The sequence below is a fragment of the Rana temporaria genome, chromosome 4 (assembly GCF_905171775.1).
Source record: "Rana temporaria chromosome 4, aRanTem1.1, whole genome shotgun sequence".
Lineage (NCBI taxonomy): Eukaryota > Metazoa > Chordata > Amphibia > Anura > Ranidae > Rana > Rana temporaria.
Genome location: NC_053492.1, coordinates 114321768 through 114345915, shown reverse-complemented (window position 1 = coordinate 114345915; position 24148 = coordinate 114321768). Strand labels below are relative to the sequence as shown.

The window sequence follows — 24148 nt, the reverse complement described above, 5'->3', positions numbered from 1 at the left end:
TAAATGTGTTCCCTGGGAGTGATGAGACCATTCGGTGTCCCTATGTACAAGGGATACACCATCGGTCTCCTCTCTCTGACAGGACGTGGATCTCTGTGTTTACACACAGAGATCCACGTCCATGGCTCTGTAAATGCCGATCGCGGGTACCTGGCGGACATCGTGGCCACCAGGCACATGCATCGGCATCTGAGTGATGCTGCGGCGCGCACATGCCCCCCTGCGGCCGGGAGGCCCGAGGATGTCATACGACGTCCTCCCGGCATTGTAGAGCCACCTTGTGACCGTCATTCTACAATAGTCGGGATGGGTAGTGTTAAAGAGAATGTGACGTCTGGGCATACAGCCAACATTGATGATTGGAGGAAAGGCACACACCCCCTCTCATCATAGGCAGAGCCTCTCAGAGGTGTTTTGTAATAGGACTTGCTACCTGCTAATCTATTTTAGCAACCTCCCCTGACAGAAGATTCAGGCTGCTTTTGTCTAAAGTGTCCGAGAATTTGTCAGGAGTTATCAGGCTGATAACAGAAAAACGGATCAGGAGAGAGCTATGGGACTTGGCTCATTGAAAAAACAAAACAAAACATTGCAGATATATGTGCCCAGCTCACATTTCATGAATCGGGTTTACATCCACTTTAAGCCCCATACATACGGGCCAAATGTCGGGAGATATCGGCCGATTCAAAATTAGCGGCCGCCTGGCTCCTGATTAGCACTGAGCGAAAAAAAAGAACATTTAGGCCAGATTCACACTTGTGCGGTGCGAATTTCAGCTCTGTTATCTCTGCAGAGAGATAAGAGAACTGTTCAGCAGATCAGCTCCGTTTTAGATGCGAATTTAGAGATCTGGGAGAGGGGAGGGGGAGGGGGGAATGAGAGAAATCCTGAAGAGAAATGAACACATCTGCAAATCAGATGCGTGCCCATAGAAGATAATGGGCCTGAATTCGCACCTAAGCCGCACCGCAATGCCTAGAAAACGCACACGTTTTTTCGGCAATGCGCAGTGCAAATGCATCGCACATATGTGAACCATCCTCATTGAAAACAATGTATTTAGACATGTTCTGCGAATTGGATGCGGTTTAAGCCGCACTCAATTTGCATAGGTGTTAACCCGGCTTTAGTGTGTACCAGGCTTAAGTGGCTCACTGACCTGGAACAAGCATGCAGCCTGTGAAGTGTCAGGACACCTTGTTTGCACATACTTATTCAGTCACTTAGCAAGTAGTGGTAGAATAATCCAGAAGGCCCTGGAGCAGCGATGGGGAACCATGGCACCCCAGATGTTTTGGAACTACATGATGCTCACCTACACTGCAGAATGCATGGACATCATGGAAAATGCAGTTCCAAAACATCTGGGGTGCCAAGGTTTGCCATCACCGCCCCAGAGCATGCACCTTCAAAAACAAATGGCCATATTTCTATCCTGACTGAATTCTATGGTATACGAAGGGGGAAAACAACCAATTTCTGTGGCGATCTGACCGGAAATGGGAGCGAGGACACCCCCCAAAAAAAGGACCAAAAGTAGAAGAAAAGGAGGACATAACCGGTCCGTCGGACCGTTTTCACCGTACATGTCTGCCAGAGGGCTTCTGTACGATGGCTGTACTAACCATCGTACAGAAGTCCGCGCGTAAACAATACGCGGGGCGTGTCCGCGTCGTCGCCACGACGATGACGCGGCGACGTGGGCGGGCCTGCCATTTAAAGGCTTCCACGCATGCGTCGAAGTCATTCGACGCATGCGAGGGACGGCGGGCGCTCGGACATGTACGGTAGGTCTGTACTGACGACCGTACATGTCCGAGCGGGCAGGATTCCAGCGGACGGTTTTAAAACACGTCCAGGAATATTTGTCTGCTGGGAAAAGGCCCGGCAGGCAAATGTTTGCTGGAATTCGGCCCGCTCGAGCCTGCACACGACCGAATATGTATGCTGAAACTGGTCCGCGGACCAGTTTCAGCATACATGTTTGGTCGTGAGTGTACGGGGCCTTAGGGTAAAGTTCCAATTTAAAGCAGGATAAGCAAATACATAGGGGGGCATTCTGGGCTTGCTCACAGTAAAATGCGTCAGGAAGTGTAAAGCACAGAGCGCTATATACCATTTTTTCCCCTTCATTTCTATGCACCATAGTTCATACATAAATGCAGCTACACATGAAATGCGGTGCAGGACTGAAAAATGCAGATATGTTGCAGCTGCATTCAAGTGTGAACAAGGCACGTAGAAGACAATTGTTTTCGGTTTTCCCTCATGGAGGCCTGCAGTCTTCTAGTGCAGAAAACTGAAGGTCTCCACACAAGTGTGAACAAGGCACGTAGAAGACAATTGTTTTCGGTTTTCCCTCATGGAGGCCTGCAGTCTTCTAGTGCAGAAAACTGAAGGTCTCCACACAAGTGTGAACAAGGCACATAGAAGACAATTGTTTTCGGTTTTCCCTCATGGAGGCCTGCAGTCTTCTAGTGCAGAAAACTGAAGGTCTCCACACAAGTGTGAACAAGGCACATAGAAGACAATTGTTTTCGGTTTTCCCTCATGGAGGCCTGCAGTCTTCTAGTGCAGAAAACTGAAGGTCTCCACACAAGTGTGAACAAGGCACATAGAAGACAATTGTTTTCGGTTTTCCCTCATGGAGGCCTGCAGTCTTCTAGTGCAGAAAACTGAAGGTCTCCACACAAGTGTGAACAAGGCACATAGAAGACAATTGTTTTCGGTTTTCCCTCATGGAGGCCTGCAGTCTTCTAGTACAGAAAACTGAAGGTCTCCACACAAGTGTGAACAAGGCACAAAGAAGACAATTGTTTTCGGTTTTCCTTCATGGAGGCCTGCAGTCTTCTAGTGCAGAAAACTGAAGGTCTCCACACAAGTGTGAAAAAGCTCCTTACATTGTTTGCAGATTCATTGATTTAAAATGTAATTTAGGAACAGATGTGTTTTCTGAATGCAATTTGTGTAATAAATTTGCTGCCAGGGAAGGTAATATTTCTGCTGGTGTTTAAAAAGTGTTCCTTAGCGAATTCAGCGACATTTCTGTTTTCAGTTTTGAAAACAATTGTAGGTGCTGTGCAATAGCTTTGCAATTGTAATTAGATTTACGGTAAGTGGTGTGCATTTTTTGGCTGCGATTTTATGGCTTGGGTACTACTGCTGCTACTACCACCACTACCAGAAATGATGACACATGGGGGGAAAAAAATGCAACAAAACCAAATCAAAAACACATGCACATACATTTCCGATGCATTTCCATTGAGGTCTATGGACTACAAAAAAAAGCACTGCATTGCACCAAAGTAGCACAGGACCCTTGTGAAGGGCAGGGGCCATTATTGTTTGTTACTAGCACAGGACCCTTCCCCAAAGCTGCATTGCAACTGCACTGCATTGATGTGAACAGCCACTATTGAAACCAATGTCATTTCCATTGTCGTGTGTGAACCAGGTCTAAGCAAATCAATTGCAGAGCAAAGAAAAGAGGCGGACTGTTCCTATTTAGATGCACTCTGCAATCTCACAGAAATGAATCCGTTACCTTTAGTAGCAAAACAGGACCAAAGATTTATGTCAATATTTCTGCAGGCAAATTGCACATTAACCAACATGCAAATGCATATATAAGGACCCTTCTTGAATTCTACTGGGTGCATCCAAGTCTTTAGTATCTAGGGTTCCTCCAGAGGTTCCTCGAACAGAGTGACCAATGGTGAATATCAATCTTCAACTTACTGACCATCAATGTAGGGATAAAAGTGTAATGTACCTCAATTCTTTAGGGTAGATTTGGACATGCATCCAAATCTTCCTTTCCTCTGAAGCATGATCCGAGTTTGGATTGCACTTCAAGGAGGTTCCCGACAGGCAGTGAGGAAGTGATGCGATGCCTCCTCATAGCCTGTTATAAACTCATTTTTGCCAAACAACGCGCCACACAACTGGGTGCATGGCAAGCGTTTGCGTTGTGTTTGCAGCGCTTCTCCTTTTGCCTGACTGTGTTGTGTGTGGCGGGTTTGCCACTGGAGCGCAACTGCAGCATGTAAACCCCCCCCCCCATCTACTGCCTATTGCAGCTTAACCACTTCCTGCCCACGCTATAGCCAAAAGAGCTGCTACTTTCCCCCTGTATGCCGACTCCGTAATATCAGGGCTGCCAAGCCCTGACACAGTTGTCAGAATACGTGCCTCTGTCAGCCACAGCCCTCCACCCACCCCCCCTTTCTGTCCGCTCCGTGTCGCCCCCTCCCACCCTGCTTCTCAAATGACTGTTTCTTTTTAATAAAATTCTCTGTTTTTTCATGCAATGGCCCCCTGTGACTGTGCTTTATAAAAAATAATGCTGTATACACCTTGTTTACAGAGCATTGATATGCAATCATTGACCCGCCTCTCTCTCCTTGCTTGGCAAGACAGATGAAGTGGGCGGGCCGCCTCGCTCCTCCCCTCCTGACTGACGTCAGCGGGGGATCCACGGCCTTGCCTACTGCATATGTCGGGCCGAGAGAGGAAATAGACGGCAGGACAATGAGCGCAGATCAGTGCTCTGTAAACAAGGTTAATACAGTAAAACCTTGGTTTTGAGCATAATTCGTTCCAGAAACATGCTTGTAATCCAAAGCACTTTTATATCAAAGCATTTTTTTACAGGGTATAAAAGAGAAGAGAGGCACCTACAAGTGTAGCAATAAGTTGCTAAATGTTGTACCTTCATTAACCCCTTCCATACAGGGCATTTTCACCCCCCTTCCTGCCCAGACCAATTTTTTGTTTTCGGCGCTGTCGCACTTTGAATGACAATTGTGCGACGTGGCTCCCAAACAAAATTGACGCCCTTTTTTTCCGACAAATGGAGCTTTCTTTTGGTGGTATTTGATCACCTCTGCGGTTTTTATTTTTTGCGCTATAAACAAAAGAAGAGCGACAATTTTGAAAAAAAACACAATATTTTACTTTTTAATTTAATAAATATCTTTTTTTTTCTAAAAAACTTTTTTTTCCCTCAGTTTAGACCGATACATATTCTACATATTTTTGGTAAAAAATTTTTTTTCGCAATAACCGTATTTGATCAGTTTGCGAAAAAGTTCTAGCGTCTACAAAATAGGGAATATAATTATGGCACTTTTATTTTTGTTACTACTAATGGCGGCGATCTGCGATTTTTATTGTGACTGTGACATTGCAACATATCAGACACATTTGACACATTTTTGGGACCATTCACATTTACACAGCGCTATAAAACTGCACTGATTACTGTGTAAATGTGACTGGCAGGAAAGGGGTTAACACTAGGGGGCGCTGAAGGGGTTAAATATGTTCCCTAAAGTGTGTTCTAACTGTAGGGGGAGGGGAACTCACAAGGGGAGGAGATCGATGTGTGTTCCTCTGTACTGGGAACACACATCTGTCTCCTTACCGCTGAATGGACATGGATCTGTGTGTTTACACACACAGATCCATGGTCCTGCCGTGATTGCGGGCAATCGCGGGTGCCCGGCGGACATTGTGGCCACCGGGCACGCGCACCGAGTCCCGAGCAATGCGGCGGAGGCAAGCGCGCGCCCCCCAGCGGCCGGGAAAGCAAGGACGTCATATGACGTCCAGTCTGAAGGCCGAAAGGTCCCTGCCGACGTCATATTACTACACTTAGAGGCTCCTCTCTTTTTTATAGTCAGTTGTGACATGGTGCTACTTATATCAAGGCAAAATTTACTAAAACTGTTTGCTTGTCTTGCAAAACGCTCTCAGACCAAGGTTTTACTGTATATAGCATTATTTTTTATAAAGCACAGTCACAGGGGGCCATTTCATAAAAATAAAAAAATAAATGTGTATTATGTTAGCAACCACTTTAAAGAGTAGTATTTTTTGCTTGAAAATTACTTAGAACCCCCTATATATATATATATATAATTAGCAGAGACCCTGGAGAATAAAATGGCAGTTTTTGCAATATTTTATGTCACACAGTATTTGCGCAGCGGTCTTCCAAACACCATTTTTTTGGGAAAAAATACACTTAATTAAAAAAAAAAAAAAAATCATCATTAAAGTAAGCCCAAAAACATCAGTGAGGAAGAAAAAAATTACCCGTTTGCTAAATTTTATAACAAACTATGAAAAAAAAATTCCCCCCCATAATGTTCAGTCTTTTTTCATTTGTTTAGCAAAAAAATTAACAAACAGTGGCGATTAAATACCACCCCAAAAGAAAGCTCTATTTGTGCGAGAAAAAAAAAATGATAAAAATGTTATGTGTACAGCGTTGCATGACCGCGCAATTGTCGTTCAAAGCGTGAAAGTGCTGAAAGCTGAAAATTTGCCTAGGCATGAAAGAGGTAAAAGTGCCCACTAGGCAAGTGCTTGAAGGGGGGGGGGGGTGATTTTGGTGGGCATATGTCTAAATCAAGCCTTTTTTTCAGGTCACAAAGCTAAAAAGATTATTTGCTGGAACAGTTTTGTCAGCAATGACAACCAAAAAAAAAGCAAAAAAAAAATTGACATGGCTTAAAATAATCATTGTGGCACATGCTTTATCACCCAACACGGTGTTGTTCAGTTTGAATTTCACGATGACAGCGCCATTAGTCAGCAAAAAGGGAAGATGAATGGGAAGATACGCTTCCATAAGTTATACACAAACCACTAAAGTCAAACAAAGGCCATCAGGGTCTGTCCTGATAAAGTACACTTTCATCAATGAGTTACTTTATTCTGTGCTTTAAATGAAACTCTAAGGCTACATGTACACTAGCCTACTGACCGCGGGAAAATGCAAAACGCGCTTTTGCAGCATTTTGTGGTTTCCTGCAGCCAGTGGTCAAAACTTTTCTATCCTGAACGGGATTCTTCTGCATTCAGGAGAGAGACGTATAACCTCACCTAAACACGGCAGCTTCTAAAAGCCCAAGGGCGTTATTTACCAAAGGCAAATCCACTTTGCACTACAAGTGCACTTGAAATTGCACCGATAGTGCAGTCGCTGTAAATCTGAGGGGAAGATCCGCTGATTTTATTATCCAATCATGTGCAAGCTAAAATGCTGTTCCTTATGTTCCTTATATGACCCTCTCGGATTGACAGCGACTGCACTTTGCCTTTAGTAAATAACCCCAACCCCCCCCCCCCCATGTGTACATTGGCTTGTATGGAGTCGAGTTTAGGAGCTTTGGCAAAAGAACCCCAAAATGTCCTAAACTGAAGTTTTGGAGCGGTTAGTGTACAAGAAGCGCAACAATGAAAAAAGACCCACGAATCCTGTCAGAAATCCAGTGAGTGGATAACGTTGTACTGAATACTCAAACAATGTTATCAGCACTGCCCAAATTCTCTCTATGAACTACAGAACACCTCCTCCATATGCATGGGTACAAGAAGAGTGAGGTTTTCTGTGGCCCTAAGGCCCCTTTCACACTGGGGGTGGGGGCGGGGTCAGCAGTAAAGCAACGCCTTTTTTAGCGGTGCTTTACCATAAATTTCGTGGCGCTATTCGGCCGCTACCGGGGGCGGTTAAAACCCACCTGCAGAGGCACTTTGCCGGTGGTATAGCCGCAGTGCCCATTTATTTCAAAGGGCAGGGGTGGTATATACACACCGCTCCAAAGATGCTGCTAGCAGGACTTTTTTTTACTGTCCTGCTAGCGCACCGCTCCAGTGTGAAAGCCCTCTGGGGTTTTACACTGGAGACACAGCAGCGGCTGTTATAGGTCGCTTTGCAGGCGCTATTTTTAGCGTTATAGCGCCTGCAAAGCAACCCAGTGTGAAAGGGGTCTTACACGCTTTTTGTCCCTGAGTAACCACACTGGGCCGGATTCAGAAAGAAGATACGACGGCGTATCTCCTGATACGCCGTCGTATCTCTGAATCCGGCCGTCGTATCTATGCGCCTGATTCATAGAATCAGGTTACGCATAGATATGCCCAAGATCCGACAGGTGTAAGTGACTTACACCGTCGGATCTTAGGCTGCAATTCCAGGCCGCTAGGTGGCGCTTCCGCATCTTTTACGCGTCGAATATGCAAATGAGCATTTACGCCGATTCAGAAACGAACGACCACCCGGCGCTTTTTTTTTATGCCGTTTGCGTTTGGCTTTTTCCGGCGGAAAGTTACCCCTGCTATAGGAGGGGTAAGTGCGGCGTATCCTAAGTTAAGTATGGCCGTCATACCCGCGCTGAGTTTTGAATTTTTTACATCGTTTGCGCAAGTCATTCGCGAATACGGCCCGACGTAATTTACGTTAACGTCTAAACCAATGACGTCCTTGCGACGTCATTCGGAGCAATGCACGCTGGGAAAATTTGCGGACGGTGCATGCGCTGTTCGATCGGCACTGGGACGCGCCTGATTTAAATTGTACACGCCCACTAGCCGCGGAATTTGAATTCCGCCGGGGGATTTACGATACGCCGCCGCAACTTTAGAGGCAAGTGCTTTCTGAATAAAGCACTTGCCTCAAAAAATTGCGGCAGCGTAACGTAAATCAGATAGGTTACGCGGATCAAGATCCGCGTAACCTATCTGAATCTAGCCCACTGTCTTTGCACATGTACAGTATACTGAATGGCGCCACCCTAGAGGACAGGACGTGCGTTACAGGCAGGATCAGCTAATGAACATAAAAATAAAAAATAACTGGTAGACTGAAGTATATTTTATTTATTTTTTCCCGGGGTTTAGATACACTTTAGGTATTATTAGAAAATAATCAGATCTTTACTACATAAAACATGCAATTTCACTTGCACAGCAGTGAAAAATATATCACCAAAAACATGCAATATTCTGCGTGCCAGGAACAACTTGTCTATCAGCATTTCCAATTATCTGTGCCCAGAAAGCTGGCTCATACAAACACATTTGACACAACCAAGCTCCGAATTTCAGTAACAAACACCGATTCAGAGTGACAGCGCATTGTGAAGAAACATCGGGCACAGAACATAAATGTGCGCTATGGCTGCCAAACCATCACACATCACATGTTGTGAAGGAAAACCAGGATTAAAGCCACTTCCAATAGCTAATTAGCACTTGGGCTTCTTCTTCCGAATGGTACGATGTGGATTGGGAGAGTGACCAGTTCATGGGAACAGAGGCACAAAGACACAGCGGACAATTCCAATGCCAAAGTCAGTGTATTGTGGGCAGGATGGTAATGAGCTTCTCCATTCAGGAGCCAACACACTGCACTCTGTATTTCTGAACCAGTATTGTGTAAACATTCAGTATGAAGTGAATGGTCCCTAGCATACACAAACGTGTGTTGTGAAATACTTCACCTTGCCCTCGGGACATGGTACAGCCACGTTTTACAAGGAAATCAACTCCTCAACTAGGAATACTACCAGCTTAGTAAGGGCAGAACGTTTACAGTCAGGCCTCGGGCACACTGGACGTTATAAAAATGCCAGTAATTTTGCAGTGGCCTTTTCAATGTTTTTGCAATAGCGTTTTTTTTTTTTTTTTTCAATGTGATCAAAAACGCTAAAAACGCTGGCAAACAACATTTTATGTGCGTTTTTAGAGCTGAAAAACTCCTCCCAGTAGCTTTGGGTTTTCTTTTACAGCCAAAAACAGTTGAGAACAGCCTATGTGTGCATGAACACATAGGATAACATGCCGGGGAGTTTATTGATGGTAGAGAAAACGACTGAAGCCAAAAACAGCAGCTGTAAAAACGTCCAACAACATCCAGAGTGCATGAGCCCCTAAAAGTAGAAGAAAACCCTAATTATAGCGAATCTTAAAAATGTTTCCTCCCTCCTCCTAATTATTCTGCCTCACCTGTATGTAATTTATATATAGATAGATAGATAGATAGATAGATAGATAGATAGATAGATAGATAGATAGATAGATAGATAGATAGATAGATAGATAGATAGATAGATAGATAGATAGATAGATAGATAGATAGATAGAAGGACCCGTGTACTTACCCATTTTTCAATCTTCTCCATTACAGTCACATGATCCCGTAGCCCTGTGTAAGAAAGCACTCAACAATGGGTGTAATTCTGGGAACCGTTACATCGCCCATAGGACCAGAAGTTGTCGGTGCTCCCTCCTCTCCCCTGCAGCTGCCGCTCATTGACACAGGGTTCCTGGAGCTGCAGGATCTTGTGACTGGAGTGGATTTAAACCAGTAAGGACACCACTATTTTTATTTTTTAATACAAATTAGGCAAGATTTGGAGGGGGGGGGGTGTTGTTAATATTAAGAATATACACATTTAGGCTTTTCTTTCACTTTAGAATCTAGTCTCCTGTGTATTTTCTCATGGAAAATGCAGGTAACTGCAATGACATACAGAAAACAATAGTTAGTATAGAGTAGAACACTCATTCCAGAGCTGTATGATATTATGCAACATATTTATAATATTGCACTGCTATGCATGTCACTATACAGTAGGCACAGAGCACCACGCTTCCGTAAAGTGGCAGTTTAGCTTAATGTACACGGGACGTTTTTACAACCTCTCCTGAACGATTTAGGGTCCTTTCACACGGAGCGGACCGTTTTTGTGTCTGCTCCGTGTGTCCGCAAAAGCTCAGCGGGGATCATCCGTTATCCCCGCTGAGCTGTCGGCGGATAGGGCGGTCCCCGCACACAGTGCAGAGACCGCCCTGTCTCTCCTCCGCTCTCCCCCATGGGGAAATCGGGTGCAGACGGACCGTCTGTCCGTCTGCATCCGATCCGTTCCGCCGGACGGAAGAAAAATAGTGTTTTCTTCCGTCCGCAAAAGTGGATCCTGACGGACGCGGATGGTCGCGGACGTTAGCGGATGCTCCATCCGCTAACGGACGCGATCCCATAGGGAACCATTACAAGTCCGTAAACAGACTTGTAATAAGCGGATGGAGCGAAAGGAGCCGAACGGCGATGCGCAGGCACAGTATAGCGCCGACTCGCCGTTCGGCTCCTTTTGCCAATTGTGACGCGGCTTACGCGACGGGGGGAGCTCGTTTTTTTGTCAAAACGTCAATCACCGCCATGTTAGGAACGCCCACTCCCGCGGGACTCGCAACCCGGAGGACACGGGTGAATAGCTGTACCCAGGTATGTACAGCAGCAAAAAAAAAAATTATAGGCATAATCGTATTGTAATGTGGGGGGGCAGTGTAATAGGGGAAAGTCGTTTTTAGGGTGAACCACTGCTTTAACTTGACAGATAGTAACCCACATTTAAAACATCCGTTTTGCTGTGTTTACGTTTAGAATCGTTTTAAATAGCCAAAAAACAGCTGTAAAAAGAAACGCAGCTAAACACGGTTTTTGTTCAACGCGGGCGAGCACGACACTCCACACCAGGGAGAAAGCCTTACATTACGGTGGAGTTACAGACAGACATAAGGACATTTAAAAGCAAAATGGAAGGATTAGGTAAGTGAAGGACTGTACTGAGGTAAAGGAAGCTATTTAGGAAAAAAATGTACCTCTACAACCCCTTTAAGGTGCCTATGCATTCAGGAACAAACGGCCGAAACGAAGGGCTTCCGCCTTTCAGTGCAAGGAGCTTTAGACTTTATCAGGTGTTAAAAAAAAAACTGCTAGCAGTCTGGAAAACTTTCCAGTGTGGTGATAGCTTGACAATTACTAATGCAACAATGTGCCCAAACGAATGTCATATAATGTTTTGAGAAGGCTAGTCTGTGTGTCCATGCACATATGCATTTACAAGTTTAGAGGGAGAGGAAAAAACACATGCATTAATGCTAGACACGTTCACATGTGAATGAATTCGAATGGCCAGAATAAATAATCAAGCCAACAGAACACATTTAAGCCAAACACACATGAATATTCGCACATTAACGTGTATGCTAAAAACTTGACTTTAGTTGTCTTTTTTTAAAAGGATAAGTTAACCTTTTGCAACATATTTAGGGTGTAACATGTTACAAATACACTGCCCCACATCCGCTCAATCCCCCGTTTTGACAGTGAGCTGGGATATTCTCCCCCAACTTGCTGTCAGAGTCTTAAAAAAAAAAAAAAGCATAGCCGAGCGGGGCTCCGCCCATCCAGCCACGTCACTCAATTCACAGTGTTCTGTTAATGGGAAAACTACAAGTCCCGATAGCCTTTGCAGCTGTCGGCTGGTAGATCTCAATGAACTAGCATGAGCGCTGTTGATGTGTCTTGGTTGTTCATTGAGCTTCTTGTCAGTTTGTAACTGCCTGCCCATATTGGAGGGCAGACAGACACACGGACATTCTGCTGGACCATGCATGCAATGCTTTACAGGTCCCTGAATAATAAAGGCATATTGTTTTATGTGCAAAAAAAAAAAAGTGAACTTGGTTTCCTCATCTGGAACAAGGGCATCAGTTTCGATAGACACTTCAGCAAGAGAGGACTCTGAATCAGAGCATGGTTTGTCATTGCAGGAAGCAGAAAAGTGAGGCTGGGTTCACACTGAGGAACGGAGCGGCTCAATGCAAGGGGTCCATTCACTGGTTCAGGTCCGACTGCAGACTGAATTTTTGGCTGAATTCAGACCTGAAAACAGACCAAAAGACACAAAAATAGGATTTTTGTACTCACCGTAAAATCCATTTCTCTGAGTTCATGGACAGACACAGCAGCCTTTGACCTTAGGGTTATATCCAGGGCTGTGGAGTCGGTAGATAAATGTTCCGACTCCTCAGTTTTATGTACTTCCGACTCCGACTCCTCTGTATTAATATGTGAATGTATTTTATACATTCCTTGAGGGAAAGAAACGCAACCTACCACAGGACTACTGGCTGGGAAGCCAACAGTCTACTGTATTGCACAGTTTAAGCAAAAGACAAAGACAAAGGAAGGGGCATTTATTCTAAAACATGATTTTCCTAGGAGAATCCCATAGTCATGTTTAAAGTTTAAGCTAACAATCGGAGTTTACAAGTTTTTATAGCCTTAGCTAAATGACAGCAGTTTTTCCAATGGTTTACAGCTTCAGTCTTGAACTATTGGCCCTCCATGCCCTTCACTTATACAAGTGTCTCACTCTCTAGTCCTACAAAAAACATATTTATTTAATCCCTTATCAGTGAGAGGCTAGGTTACACATGGACGCTGCGTTCCCTGTAAAAGCAGAACACAACACTATGGAAAGTATAAGTATTGCAGCTCCTAATTGTGCGTTGCGTGCCATATAGTGAAGCACATGAAAAGCATGCTTCTTCACGGTCACTTAACGTGTTCGTTTTGCGGTTACGTGAGGCACTGCATGCATTGGTCTTTATTCTTACAGTAGAGAAGTCATTAATTATAACTTTTTGTGAATTGGGACATTTAAACTTGCTTTTTTTTTTTTTATTCCAATCTAAATTTAGTATAGGAGTCGGAGTCGGTGCATTGTTTGCCGACTCCGACTCCAGGTACCCAAAATTTCCCCCGACTCCGACTCCACAGCCCTGGTTATATCTGCTTCCTTTAGGAGAGTTACTCTCCTGGAAGGGAGGTGCATAACCCTACTGTCAAAGGATGCCGTGTCCGTCCATGAATGGAAGAGAAAATAGGATTTTCGTACTCACCGTAAAATCCATTTCTCTGAGTTCATGGACGGACACAGCATCCTTTGACAGTAGGGTTATGCACCTCCCTTCCAGGAGAGTAACTCTCCTAAAGGAAGCGGATATAACCCTAAGGTCAAAGGCTGCTGTGTCCGTCCATGAACAGAAGAGAAATTCGCACCGGAGATGTGTGAACCAGCTCCATAGAGAACCCGTCACAATCTCCTGCTATGCAAATTGGATGCGGTGACCCCACATCCAATTCTCAACTGTGTGAACCCAGCCTAAAAGTCCTTATCCTGGTATCTTGATGTTTTTAATATGTTCGCCACTATATATACCCAATTTTGTTGAAATAGTTACTTTCTTGTTGTTTTCCCCATTTTAATACTAAATTCTACACACAATGGAGCAATCAATAAATCATGTGACCAGCGAGTAAGGCTATCATCATACAGGTTATGAAAGTTGCCAATCATCTGTGCTCCCGATAAGCTCAGCTAGAGAAGCCAACCTCTGTGCTGTGTAATCCTGATAAGTACTGCCATAAATGAGAACATACAGCTGGAAAATAATAATAAATACAGGCTTTCAGATTAGGACCTGAGGATTAGTGACTGACATACAACATGGATTCACATGAGCACTAATGACAGCAATTGCTCAGCCATCAATTCATTGATACAAGTTTTCTACTGGTAATAGAAATTCATTAAATAAGCGTGTTTAATGTCACTGCAACCAGTCACCATTCAAAGAGCTGTTAGATGGCAGCAAATAAAAAATACTAGTATAGTACATACTTCAGTGCCTGCCCATACCACCCAACAACTAACAATGACTTTCATTACTGCTATCCACTTTAATAACACATCACTACACGTTTGGCTACAAAGCAGCTTTCAGAGCTATAATCATATACTATATATAAAAGGGAGGCGTTTATCAATAGTTTCAGTATAGGAAAATATGTAAAAATATGGATTACAATGTACTGCAATGATTCACTTTTCAACAAGGGTTATGTGTGGACAAAATCTAAACATTCAACATTCAGCACAGATCTCCAAGCCTATGTGATGTCTTAAAGAAGAGCTCCCCCCCCCCCCAAAAAAAAATACTGTAGCTGCTGACTTAATACAAGGTCACTTACCTGCCCCTGGATCCAGCGCTGTCCTCACCAAAACCGATTCATCAATTAGCTTCAGGTCCACCAGATGCCTGCATCTTAAAGTGGTTGTAAACCCACTCTGACAACTTGGACCTACAGGTAAGCCTAGAATAAGACTTACCTGTAGGTGCAACAAATATCTCCTAAACCTCCACGGTTAAAAAAAAATTTAACATTAGATTGAGGCTAATTTTACGAAGCACAATCAGGTGTTTTTTAAAAAAATCAATGCAGTACTTACTGTTTTAGAGATAGATGTTCTCCGTGGCTTCCGGGTATGGGCTGTGGGACTGGGCGTTCCTATTTGATTAACAGCCTTCCGACGGACGCATACATCGCGTCACCAGTTGCCGAAAGAAGGCGAACGTTTGGCTACTTTCGGGAACTCGTGACGCACTGTATGCGACGGTCGGAAGAGCTGTCAATCAAATAGGAACGCCCAGTCCTGCAGCCCATACCCGGAAGACGCGGAGAACATCCATCTCTAAAACGGTAAGTACTGCATTGATTTTTTTTAAAATACCCGATTCTGCTTAGTAAAATTAGCCTTAATCTAATGTTAAAAATTGATTATTTGGGTGGACCTCCACTTTAAGGAGATATTTGCAGAAAACACTGCACCGATGTCTACGGAGCATGCTCACTGAGCTTCCCGGCATTATGATTGGGATCATGCCGGTCCCGCATGCATGCGCAGGAGTGACGTCATAGCCGCTCCGGTCAATCACAGCACCGGAGCGGCGATACCCAGAAGAAGCGCGGAGGGGACATGGCAGAGGAGAGAAACGAGAGGCACTTCGGTGGCCTCGATCTCAGGTATGTCATTTTTAATGAGCTAGTATGCTATGCCTTTCTCTTGCAGGGTTTTATTTTTTGTAGGGAAAAAAAAAAAAATCGTCTTTACTTCCTCTTTAACTAAGGGACACTGGCCGAAAAGCCTTGCTGCTTCACAGCTGCTTTCATGCCACGCTCCACTTTGTGAATGGTCCCGCTGTCTTCTGAGACCTATGATGTGTCCCAGACGGCTGTGGGGGAAGGAGGGGGGTGAACTTCTGCTCGAAATTGCCATGGCAATACCTGTCAAAACAAGGAACTCGCTCCTTCCTCCCCTCAAAAAGTGGCAATTGGAGGAGGGGGCGAGATCGGATGCAAACAAGCGGAACTTCCCTTTTTGGGTGAAGAGACACTTTAAATACTACAAGTACTGAATATTACCTGGTGATCCTGCCAATAATGCAACCAGCTTCTTACCACCTGTACTAGGCTGACAATACTACCTCTGCAGTACTGAACCAGCAGGACAGAAGGGAAAAGAGCGGGTAGTGGCTATAGAAGGCTAGCGAATGCTGTGAATGTAAAGCAGAAGGAGCTTACTAGTAGCAGGTCTGCCTTGTAACACTGCCAGTCAGAACACTATCTGCATAGAGTTTACATATTTGCCCTGTTCTTGGGTGGGTTTCCTCTGGGGCCTCAAAATACATGCTGTATTGGAAAGCTGGGCTGGATTTGTATTTTTATTTTTAGATTTTGCTCAAACACACACAAAGGACACCAACTAATCAATAATTGGGCACACAGGATAGGCCACACATTGAGCGAGGTTGCCAGTTTCATTGCATGGGCATATGCAGGATCCGGCACATTAATAAAGGTGATCAGATCGGGGTGGCAGAAATTAAAATGGTCCTCACTGTATCATCTGTCATTCTTTATGTAAACTGCTATTGTGGAAGGAAACACAATCTGCACAGGAGGTCCAAGACAACAATTTATTGCAGAAAGTCACCAAGGTATAAGCACCTACAGTAAAGAAAAAAAGACCAATGCGGTGACAAAGGATTGGGCATTACTGGTAGTCAGGCTAGCTGCTATACTGCATTGTATTGTATAGACCACACACAGTTTATGCAGGGTGCTGTAAATGAATTGGTGGATGGCACCCCCCTGCAATCATAACAAATGTTGGATCTTTACCAGCACACCCAACCACAGTCACTCTTCTTCTGGTTTGAATTCACTAGCCTGCGGTTTGTTCTCCCTCTTCTGCTTTTCCAGAGGTTTAGAAGAATCAGACCGAGGACCCCAGTGCGGCAAAGCACATGGCTAGCCACTAAGCCACTGTGCCGCCCTTTACATATTATAGGGCATTTACTCAAATGAAGCTCCGTCACACAAAATACAGCATTATTCAATGGTCAGAATCAATATTCAAAAACACTCCTAAGCCATTATCTGTGGCATGTCCAATCCCAAATTACAATCCAATAATTAGGTGACTAAGTGAAAAGATAATCAATAACCTGACACACCTCCAACAATACTCAGCCCTTTAAAGATATATTTGATACCCCTAATAAAGGGTAACGTTCCCAATTAAAAAAACATATGAACACAGAACACGACTCCAAGTCCCTAATAAGTACAGTGTGGACAGATGGCGTTCTCTGCCAGTACAGCAATACAATAAGGCTCAGTCCTAGACGTGCTTTTTGCAGAAACACACTACAGTTCATTTAACATGGTTTCCTATGGGACACGTTCACATCTATGCTTTTTTCAGCCGCTACATTTTTGTAAAGGGTCAGGGACTTGACCCCACGGCTGGGCTTAAAGGGCCACGTACAGGTACGTGGATGTGCCCAGCCGTGCCATTCTGCCGATGTATATCGGCGTGAAGGGGTCCTTAAGTGGTTAAGCAAAACTGTGCATTCTTGGTTCACTAGACTTCAATGGAGAAGCTGCGTGTAGTGAGTTTTTGCCGCAATTTTACTGCAATATGCATTTTTTAATCTGCAAAACAACAAATTAGCAAAAATAAATAAATGCAAAAGGCATAAAAAAAAAAAATTTGAAAAAAGCATTAGGGCTGCAACTAACGATTATTGTCATAATCGATTAGTTGGCAGATTATTGTTTCGATTAATCGGATATAGCCTTTAAAAAATAAAAAAAATTGCATTTTTTTTTTTGTTGGGCAGATTACAAAACACAAATTGCCGCAAAAACACATTACATGCTTTTCTGCAGCTTCTCCATTGAAGTATATTGAACCAAAAAAAACAAAATAACACCGTTTTGCATTAAAAAGTCCTTGCCCTTTCCAAATACGCAGCAGCTGAAAAAAAATCATGGATGTGAACGTGTCCCATAGGAAAACATGTAAATGAACTGTAGTGTGTTACTGCAAAAAGCACCAAAAAACACAGGAGGTGTGAACCCAGGCCTGAGATGTTTAGTAACATAATGGGGTTAAAAAGACAAAAAGAAGTACAAAAAGAGCAAATAATCGCTACTGTAAGGGGTTCATTTTTTTACTGTGGGTTTTGTACTATAAAGGGCTAATTTTAGTTTTTTTTAACGCCATTATATTACTGGCCGATCGATTATGAAAATTGTAATCGATTAATTTCATAATCGATTAGATGTCGATTAATCGAATAGTTGTTTCGCCGCTAAAAAGCATAAAAATAAAAAAAATGTCAAAAATGCATAAAAACCACGTGAAAAATGCATAAAAACCACGTGAAAAATTGCACAGAAAAAAAAAAGCACTGCAGAAATAGATCAAAAGCAAACTGCATAGGTGTGAACCAAGCCCTATACACACACCTTGGCATCAATATTAGATGTCCCAGTACACCACCTTGACAAACAAATGAAGACACCCCCCAGTAAAACCCTACAAATGAAGAATACAAATAGACACCCTCTGTAAAACCCTACACATGAAGAATACCCATAGACACCCCCAGTAAAACCCTACAAATGAAGAATACCCATAGACACCCCCAGTAAAACCCTACAAATGAAGAATACCCATAGACACCCCCAGTAAAACCCTACAAATGAAGAATACCCATAGACACCCCCAGTAAAGCCCTACAAATGAAGAATACAAATAGACACCCTCTGTAAAACCCTACACATGAAGAATACCCATAGACACCCCCAGTAAAACCCTACAAATGAAGAATACCCATAGACACCCCCAGTAAAGCCCTACAAATGAAGAATACAAATAGACACCCTCTGTAAAACCCTACACATGAAGAATACCCATAGACACCCCCAGTAAAGCCCTACAAATGAAGAATACCCACAGACACCCCCAGTAAAACCCTACAATGGATATAATACTCCCCGCACCACTGAGCATGCAGAAATACCATTGTCCATACAATCATAATCGGGGTACAACCACTGACAGGCAGGAAAATCTCATGACATTCCTCCGCCATCTGTTGCCTTTTGTGGAATACTATAGACACTGATCCCCAAGTATATGACATGACCCCCAGGATGAATACAGGACCGTACAGGGGGTACCTGCACTACCGAACACGACACCAGGCAAATATTGTGAATGGAAGAGTAAGACGTCTCCACGATTTACTGTGCAAGTATGAAAATCATGTCATGTAGGTGACGCTGCCATGCCAATATTTTGAGGCCACTCAGGAAGAAGACCCCAAAACCTTGGCACGGCAGTGACACCTGTGTGACATGAATAGGATACTTCCACAATAAACTGTGGACACATCTTCAGGAGTGCCGGAGACTCCTCCATTCTGGTTATACAAGCACCATTGCTTGTGGTCACTGCAGACACCCCCCTGAACCTAAAGCAGACCTTCATCCATTAAACGGCTTCTCTGTTTCCTGCCTTCCTCATTACACAATCAGAGAACATTTCCTCATTTTTGGAAACATTTTGTCCTTTTTTCTGCAGCCTGACCCTTCTTTGCCTAGGTAAGGATAACATAGGACCCCCACCGCCTCCTGGGGTGACTACATTACACACGGCAGGAGGTGGTGTTTTACAGACCATGCACGCGCAGACAAGACATTGTCTCTGTTGGGTAATAGGGAATTGGCTGTTCTGTTTGGGACTTTTTTTCACAGGCAATAAATGTGACATTTCTCAGAAAATGTAGCCTATAAATTGAGTACTACAACAATACCCCCCACCCTATAGGAAGAGACCCCCAGTGTAAAGGTGGTACACCCCTGTGCTTGGATCTGTACGGGGGGGGGGGTACCTTCCTTACACTGACCAGCAGGAAATATGACATTTCGCGGCCAGCTGCTACATTTTATTGAACACTATAGGCAATAATAAGCCAGTATAGGGAGAGAACCCCGACATGAAGGCAGGTCGCCCCTGTGCCACAGATCTGTACAGGGGGTACCTGCACTGGCAGTCAGGAAACAACATGACATTCCTCAGCCATGTGCTGTGTATTATAGGTAATAATGCAGCCTAGGGAAAGATGATCAGAATAAATGGAGGACCTGTATAGATCTGTACTGACAGATTGGAGTCCAAAGGAATATTGTGACATTCCTCAGCCATGTACTGCATTTTATTGAGTACTAAAGGCAATAAGAGAACCCCAGAATGAATGCAGGATGCCCTTGTGCTCAGATCTGTATAGGGGGTACCTGAACCACCACACAGGAAACAGGACATTTCTAATGAGTATTATCGCCTTTATTACTACATGACGCTCTATAGACATCTGCTGCATTTAAACCTAAAAGCAAACATCATATCGCAGCTTACCAATTTGTATACAATGGCTGCATTTGTTTTCTTTTTAAGCCCTGGTTCACACTGAATGCTTCACTTGAAGTAGCACAATTTCAAAGCCACAGTTCAATGTGATTTCAGGTGCGACTTGCCTGGAAAGTACTAGTATAGACAAAGACAAGCCAGTATAGGGAGGGGACCCCAGTATGAATAGGTGTACCTGCGTGACAGGGAAGTAACATGACATCCCTCAGTCATGTGCCCACTATTGATTAGACAATGCGAAGGCAGTATAGGGAGGGGACCCGAGTATGCGTAGGGGGTGCCTGCACTGAAAGGGATTTAGAAGTAACATGACACCTCTCAGCCCTGTGCCACCCATTGATTAGTATAGACAATGCCAAGGCAGAATAGGGGATCCCAGTATAAATAAGGGGTACCTGCACTGACAGAGAAGTAACATGACATCCCTCAGCCCTGTGCCAACCACTGATTACATTTTTTGGAGACCTCTGGTTTATAGTAAACAAAGGGACAGTCTACTGTCCTTCAGTCTTTATGGGGGCCGGACTATGACCAGTGTGAGTAAAAAATGTCCCAGGATCAGTGGACGTAAACTATGCCCCATCATTAGTTTTAAGAGGAGGAATAGTGGCCCATGGTTGGTATCAATGGAAGGAATAGTGCCCCATCGACAGTGTCAGTGGGAGAAATAGTGCCCCATCATTGGTCTTAGCAGGAGGAGTAGCACCCTATGGTTGGTATCAATGGAAGGAATAGTGCCCCATCGACAGTGGGAGTAATGTTGCCCCATCATTGGTCTTAGCAGAAGGAGTAGTGACCCATTGATGGTGTCAGTGGGAGGAATGATGTCCGAAGCTCCAGATAGAGGCAAGCAAAAAGGGCCACATCTGGCACCCGGGCCACAGTTTGGAGACCACCGCTATAGACAATGCTAAGGCTGTATAGGGAGGGACCCCTGTACTGACAATGAAGTAACATGCCACCCATCAGCCCTGTCCCGCCCATTGATAACTATAGACAATGCCAAGGCAGTATAAGGAGGGGATCCCAGTATGAATAGGGGGTACCTGCACTGACAGGGAAGTAACATGCCACCCTTCAGTCCTGTGCCACCCATTGATTACCATAGACAATGCTAAGGCAGTATAGGGAGGGGACCCCAGTACGAATAGGGGGTACTGGTACTGACAGGGAAGTCACATGCCACCCATCAGCCCTGTTCCACCCATTGATTACTATAGCCAATGCCAAGGCAGTATAGGGAGGGGACCCCAGTATGAATAGGGGGTACCTTCACTGACAGAGAACAAACATGCTACCCATTGATTACTAAGGCAGTATAGGGAGGGACCCCAGCATGAATAGGGGGTACCGGTATTGACAGGGAAGTCACATGCCACCCATCAGCCCTGTTCCACCCATTGATTACTATAGCCAATGCCAAGGCAGTATGAATAGGGGGTACCTGCACTGACAGAGAACATACATGCCACCCATTGATTACTAAGGCAGTGTAGGGAGGCACCCCAGTATGAATAGGGGGTACCTGCACTGACAGAGAACATACAAGCCACCCATTGATTACTAAGGCAGTGTAGGGAGGGACCCCAGTATGAAGAGGGGGTACCTGCACTGACAGAACATACATGCCACCCATTGATTACTAAGGCAGTGTAGGGAGGGACCCCAGTATGAAGAAGGGGTACCTGCACTGGCAGAGAACATACATGCCACCCATTGATTACTAAGGCAGTGTAGGGAGGGACCCCAGTATGAAGAAGGGGTACCTGCACTGGCAGAGAACATACATGCCACCCATTGATTACTAAGGCAGTATAGGGAGGGACCCCAGCATGAATAGGGGGTACCGGTATTGACAGGGAAGTCACATGCCACCCATCAGCCCTGTTCCACCCATTGATTACTATAGCCAATGCCAAGGCAGTATGAATAGGGGGTACCTGCACTGACAGAGAACATACAAGCCACCCATTGATTACTAAGGCAGTGTAGGGAGGGACCCCAGTATGAAGAGGGGGTACCTGCACTGGCAGAGAACATACATGCCACCCATTGATTACTAAGGCAGTGTAGGGAGGGACCCCAGTATGAAGAGGGGGTACCTGCACTGACAGAGAACATACATGCCACCCATTGATTACTAAGGCAGTGTAGGGAGGGACCCCAGTATGAAGAAGGGGTACCTGCACTGGCAGAGAACATACATGCCACCCATTGATTACTAAGGCAGTGTAGGGAGGGACCCCAGTATGAAGAAGGGGTACCTGCACTGGCAGAGAACATACATGCCACCCATTGATTACTAAGGCATTGTAGGGAGGGACCCCAGTATGAATAGGGGGTACCTGCACTGGCAGAGAACATACATGCCACCCATTGATTACTAAGGCAGTGTAGGGAGGGACCCCAGTATGAATAGGGGGTACCTGCACTGACAGAGAACATACATTGTACCCATTGATTACTAAGGCAGTGTAGGGAGGCACCCCAGTATGAATAGGGGGTGATGAATGGAGGGCCCATCCAACCTGTGGCTGTACAGCTGTAGGATGACAGGCAGTGTGCCCGGCCTGTCAGTGAGGATGATGGGGGTGAGGGTGGGTGAGGGGTACACACATACTTACAGGATGCCGGAGCAGGACGTACACACGAACGAGCCCGTCGTCATATTGGCGTAGGTCGGGCCGCGCTGGTCGCAGTCGAAGCACTTGCGGTTGTGAGGCAGGCTGGTCATCTCCCGCAGCAGCTTCAGGTGCTTTTCCTCCTGCTTCCGTTTGGCGCTGGCCGCCATGGTGCAGCACCGGGCGGGGGCTTCACACCGGGAGACACCGGGCGGCACCTAGCAGGCACAGTCAAGGGCCAGTGACGTGTGGGGGGGCGGAGTGTAGGGGTGACGTTGCGCTGGGCGGGGCGTGGTGACGTGAGGGGCGAGTTCGGGAGGAAAGGAGAATCACACTGAGGGACGAGGAGCAGGAGGAGAACGATGGGGCGGGTGTGTGGCTGAACTTTCCTAAGCATTCACAATGCAAAGAGAAGGCGGAAACAAAGTGGACCCGTCCAACGTCACGGGGGAGGGAGCCGGAAGTTGCACTCGATACTTCCGGATTCCTTCACTGGTTGCCTAGCAACCGTATGGGAAGCGAGTCGCGCTTGTCCAGTTCTAGAAATGTCAGCCTCTCCCTACACCGTCTGCAGACTGACATTGCAATGGGAATGTCATAACCTGTAACCACCACAGGAGCTGTTTTTGCGCACCTAATAAAATGCATCCCCAAACAGTGACTATTGTCTCATTGCACAGACCCTGGAGAATAAAGTGGTGGTAGTTGCAATTTGTTAAGTCAAACAATATTAGAGCAATGATTAATCAAACCTATATTTTTAGTATCATAGGCCCAGATTCAGGTAGAATTGCGCGATATTTGCGGGGGAGCAGGGCAACGATTTTGCCCTGCGCCCCCGCAAATATTTTGCGCTGCCCTCGATTCACGGAGCAGTAGCTCCGTGAATTGCGAGGGCGCGCCGGCAAATTTGCCCGGCGTAAGCGCGCGCAAGTTAAATCATTTAAAGTTGAATCATTTAAATTAGGCGCGCTCCCGACGTGCATTGCGGCAAATGACGTCGCAAGGACGTCATTTGCTTCTAAGTGAACGTGAATGACGTCCAGCGCCATTCACGTTTCACTTACACAAACGCCGTGAAATTCAAATTTCACGGCGCGGGAAGGTCGGCTATACTTTAGCATTGGCTGCCCCTACTATTAGAAGGGGCAGCCTTGCGCTAAAAGTAGCCGTATGGAAACTCCCTAGGTCACACTTAACCTCTTCAGCGCCCTCTATAGGTTAACCCCTTCACTGGCAATGTCATTTTTACAGAAA

At 45.1% G+C, this 24148-nt stretch overlaps 1 protein-coding gene across 6 annotated transcripts in view; it reads right to left on the bottom strand.

Moving 5' to 3' along the window:
• Window positions 1-23166, bottom strand: part of AGFG1 (ArfGAP with FG repeats 1) — a 131860-nt gene extending 108694 nt beyond the window's left edge. For 2 of the 6 annotated variants that reach the window (XM_040348839.1, XM_040348842.1), the window contains exon 1: window positions 22895-23164. In XM_040348839.1, the coding sequence (XP_040204773.1) occupies window positions 22895-23061 (167 nt within the window). In that variant the 5' untranslated portion in view covers window positions 23062-23164. Of the gene's footprint in view, window positions 1-22894 lie in introns of all 6 variants that reach the window. The other 4 variants (XM_040348841.1, XM_040348844.1, XM_040348840.1 and 1 more) reach the window with 3 other exon arrangements.
• Between the last annotated feature and the right edge of the window lie 982 nt (window positions 23167-24148).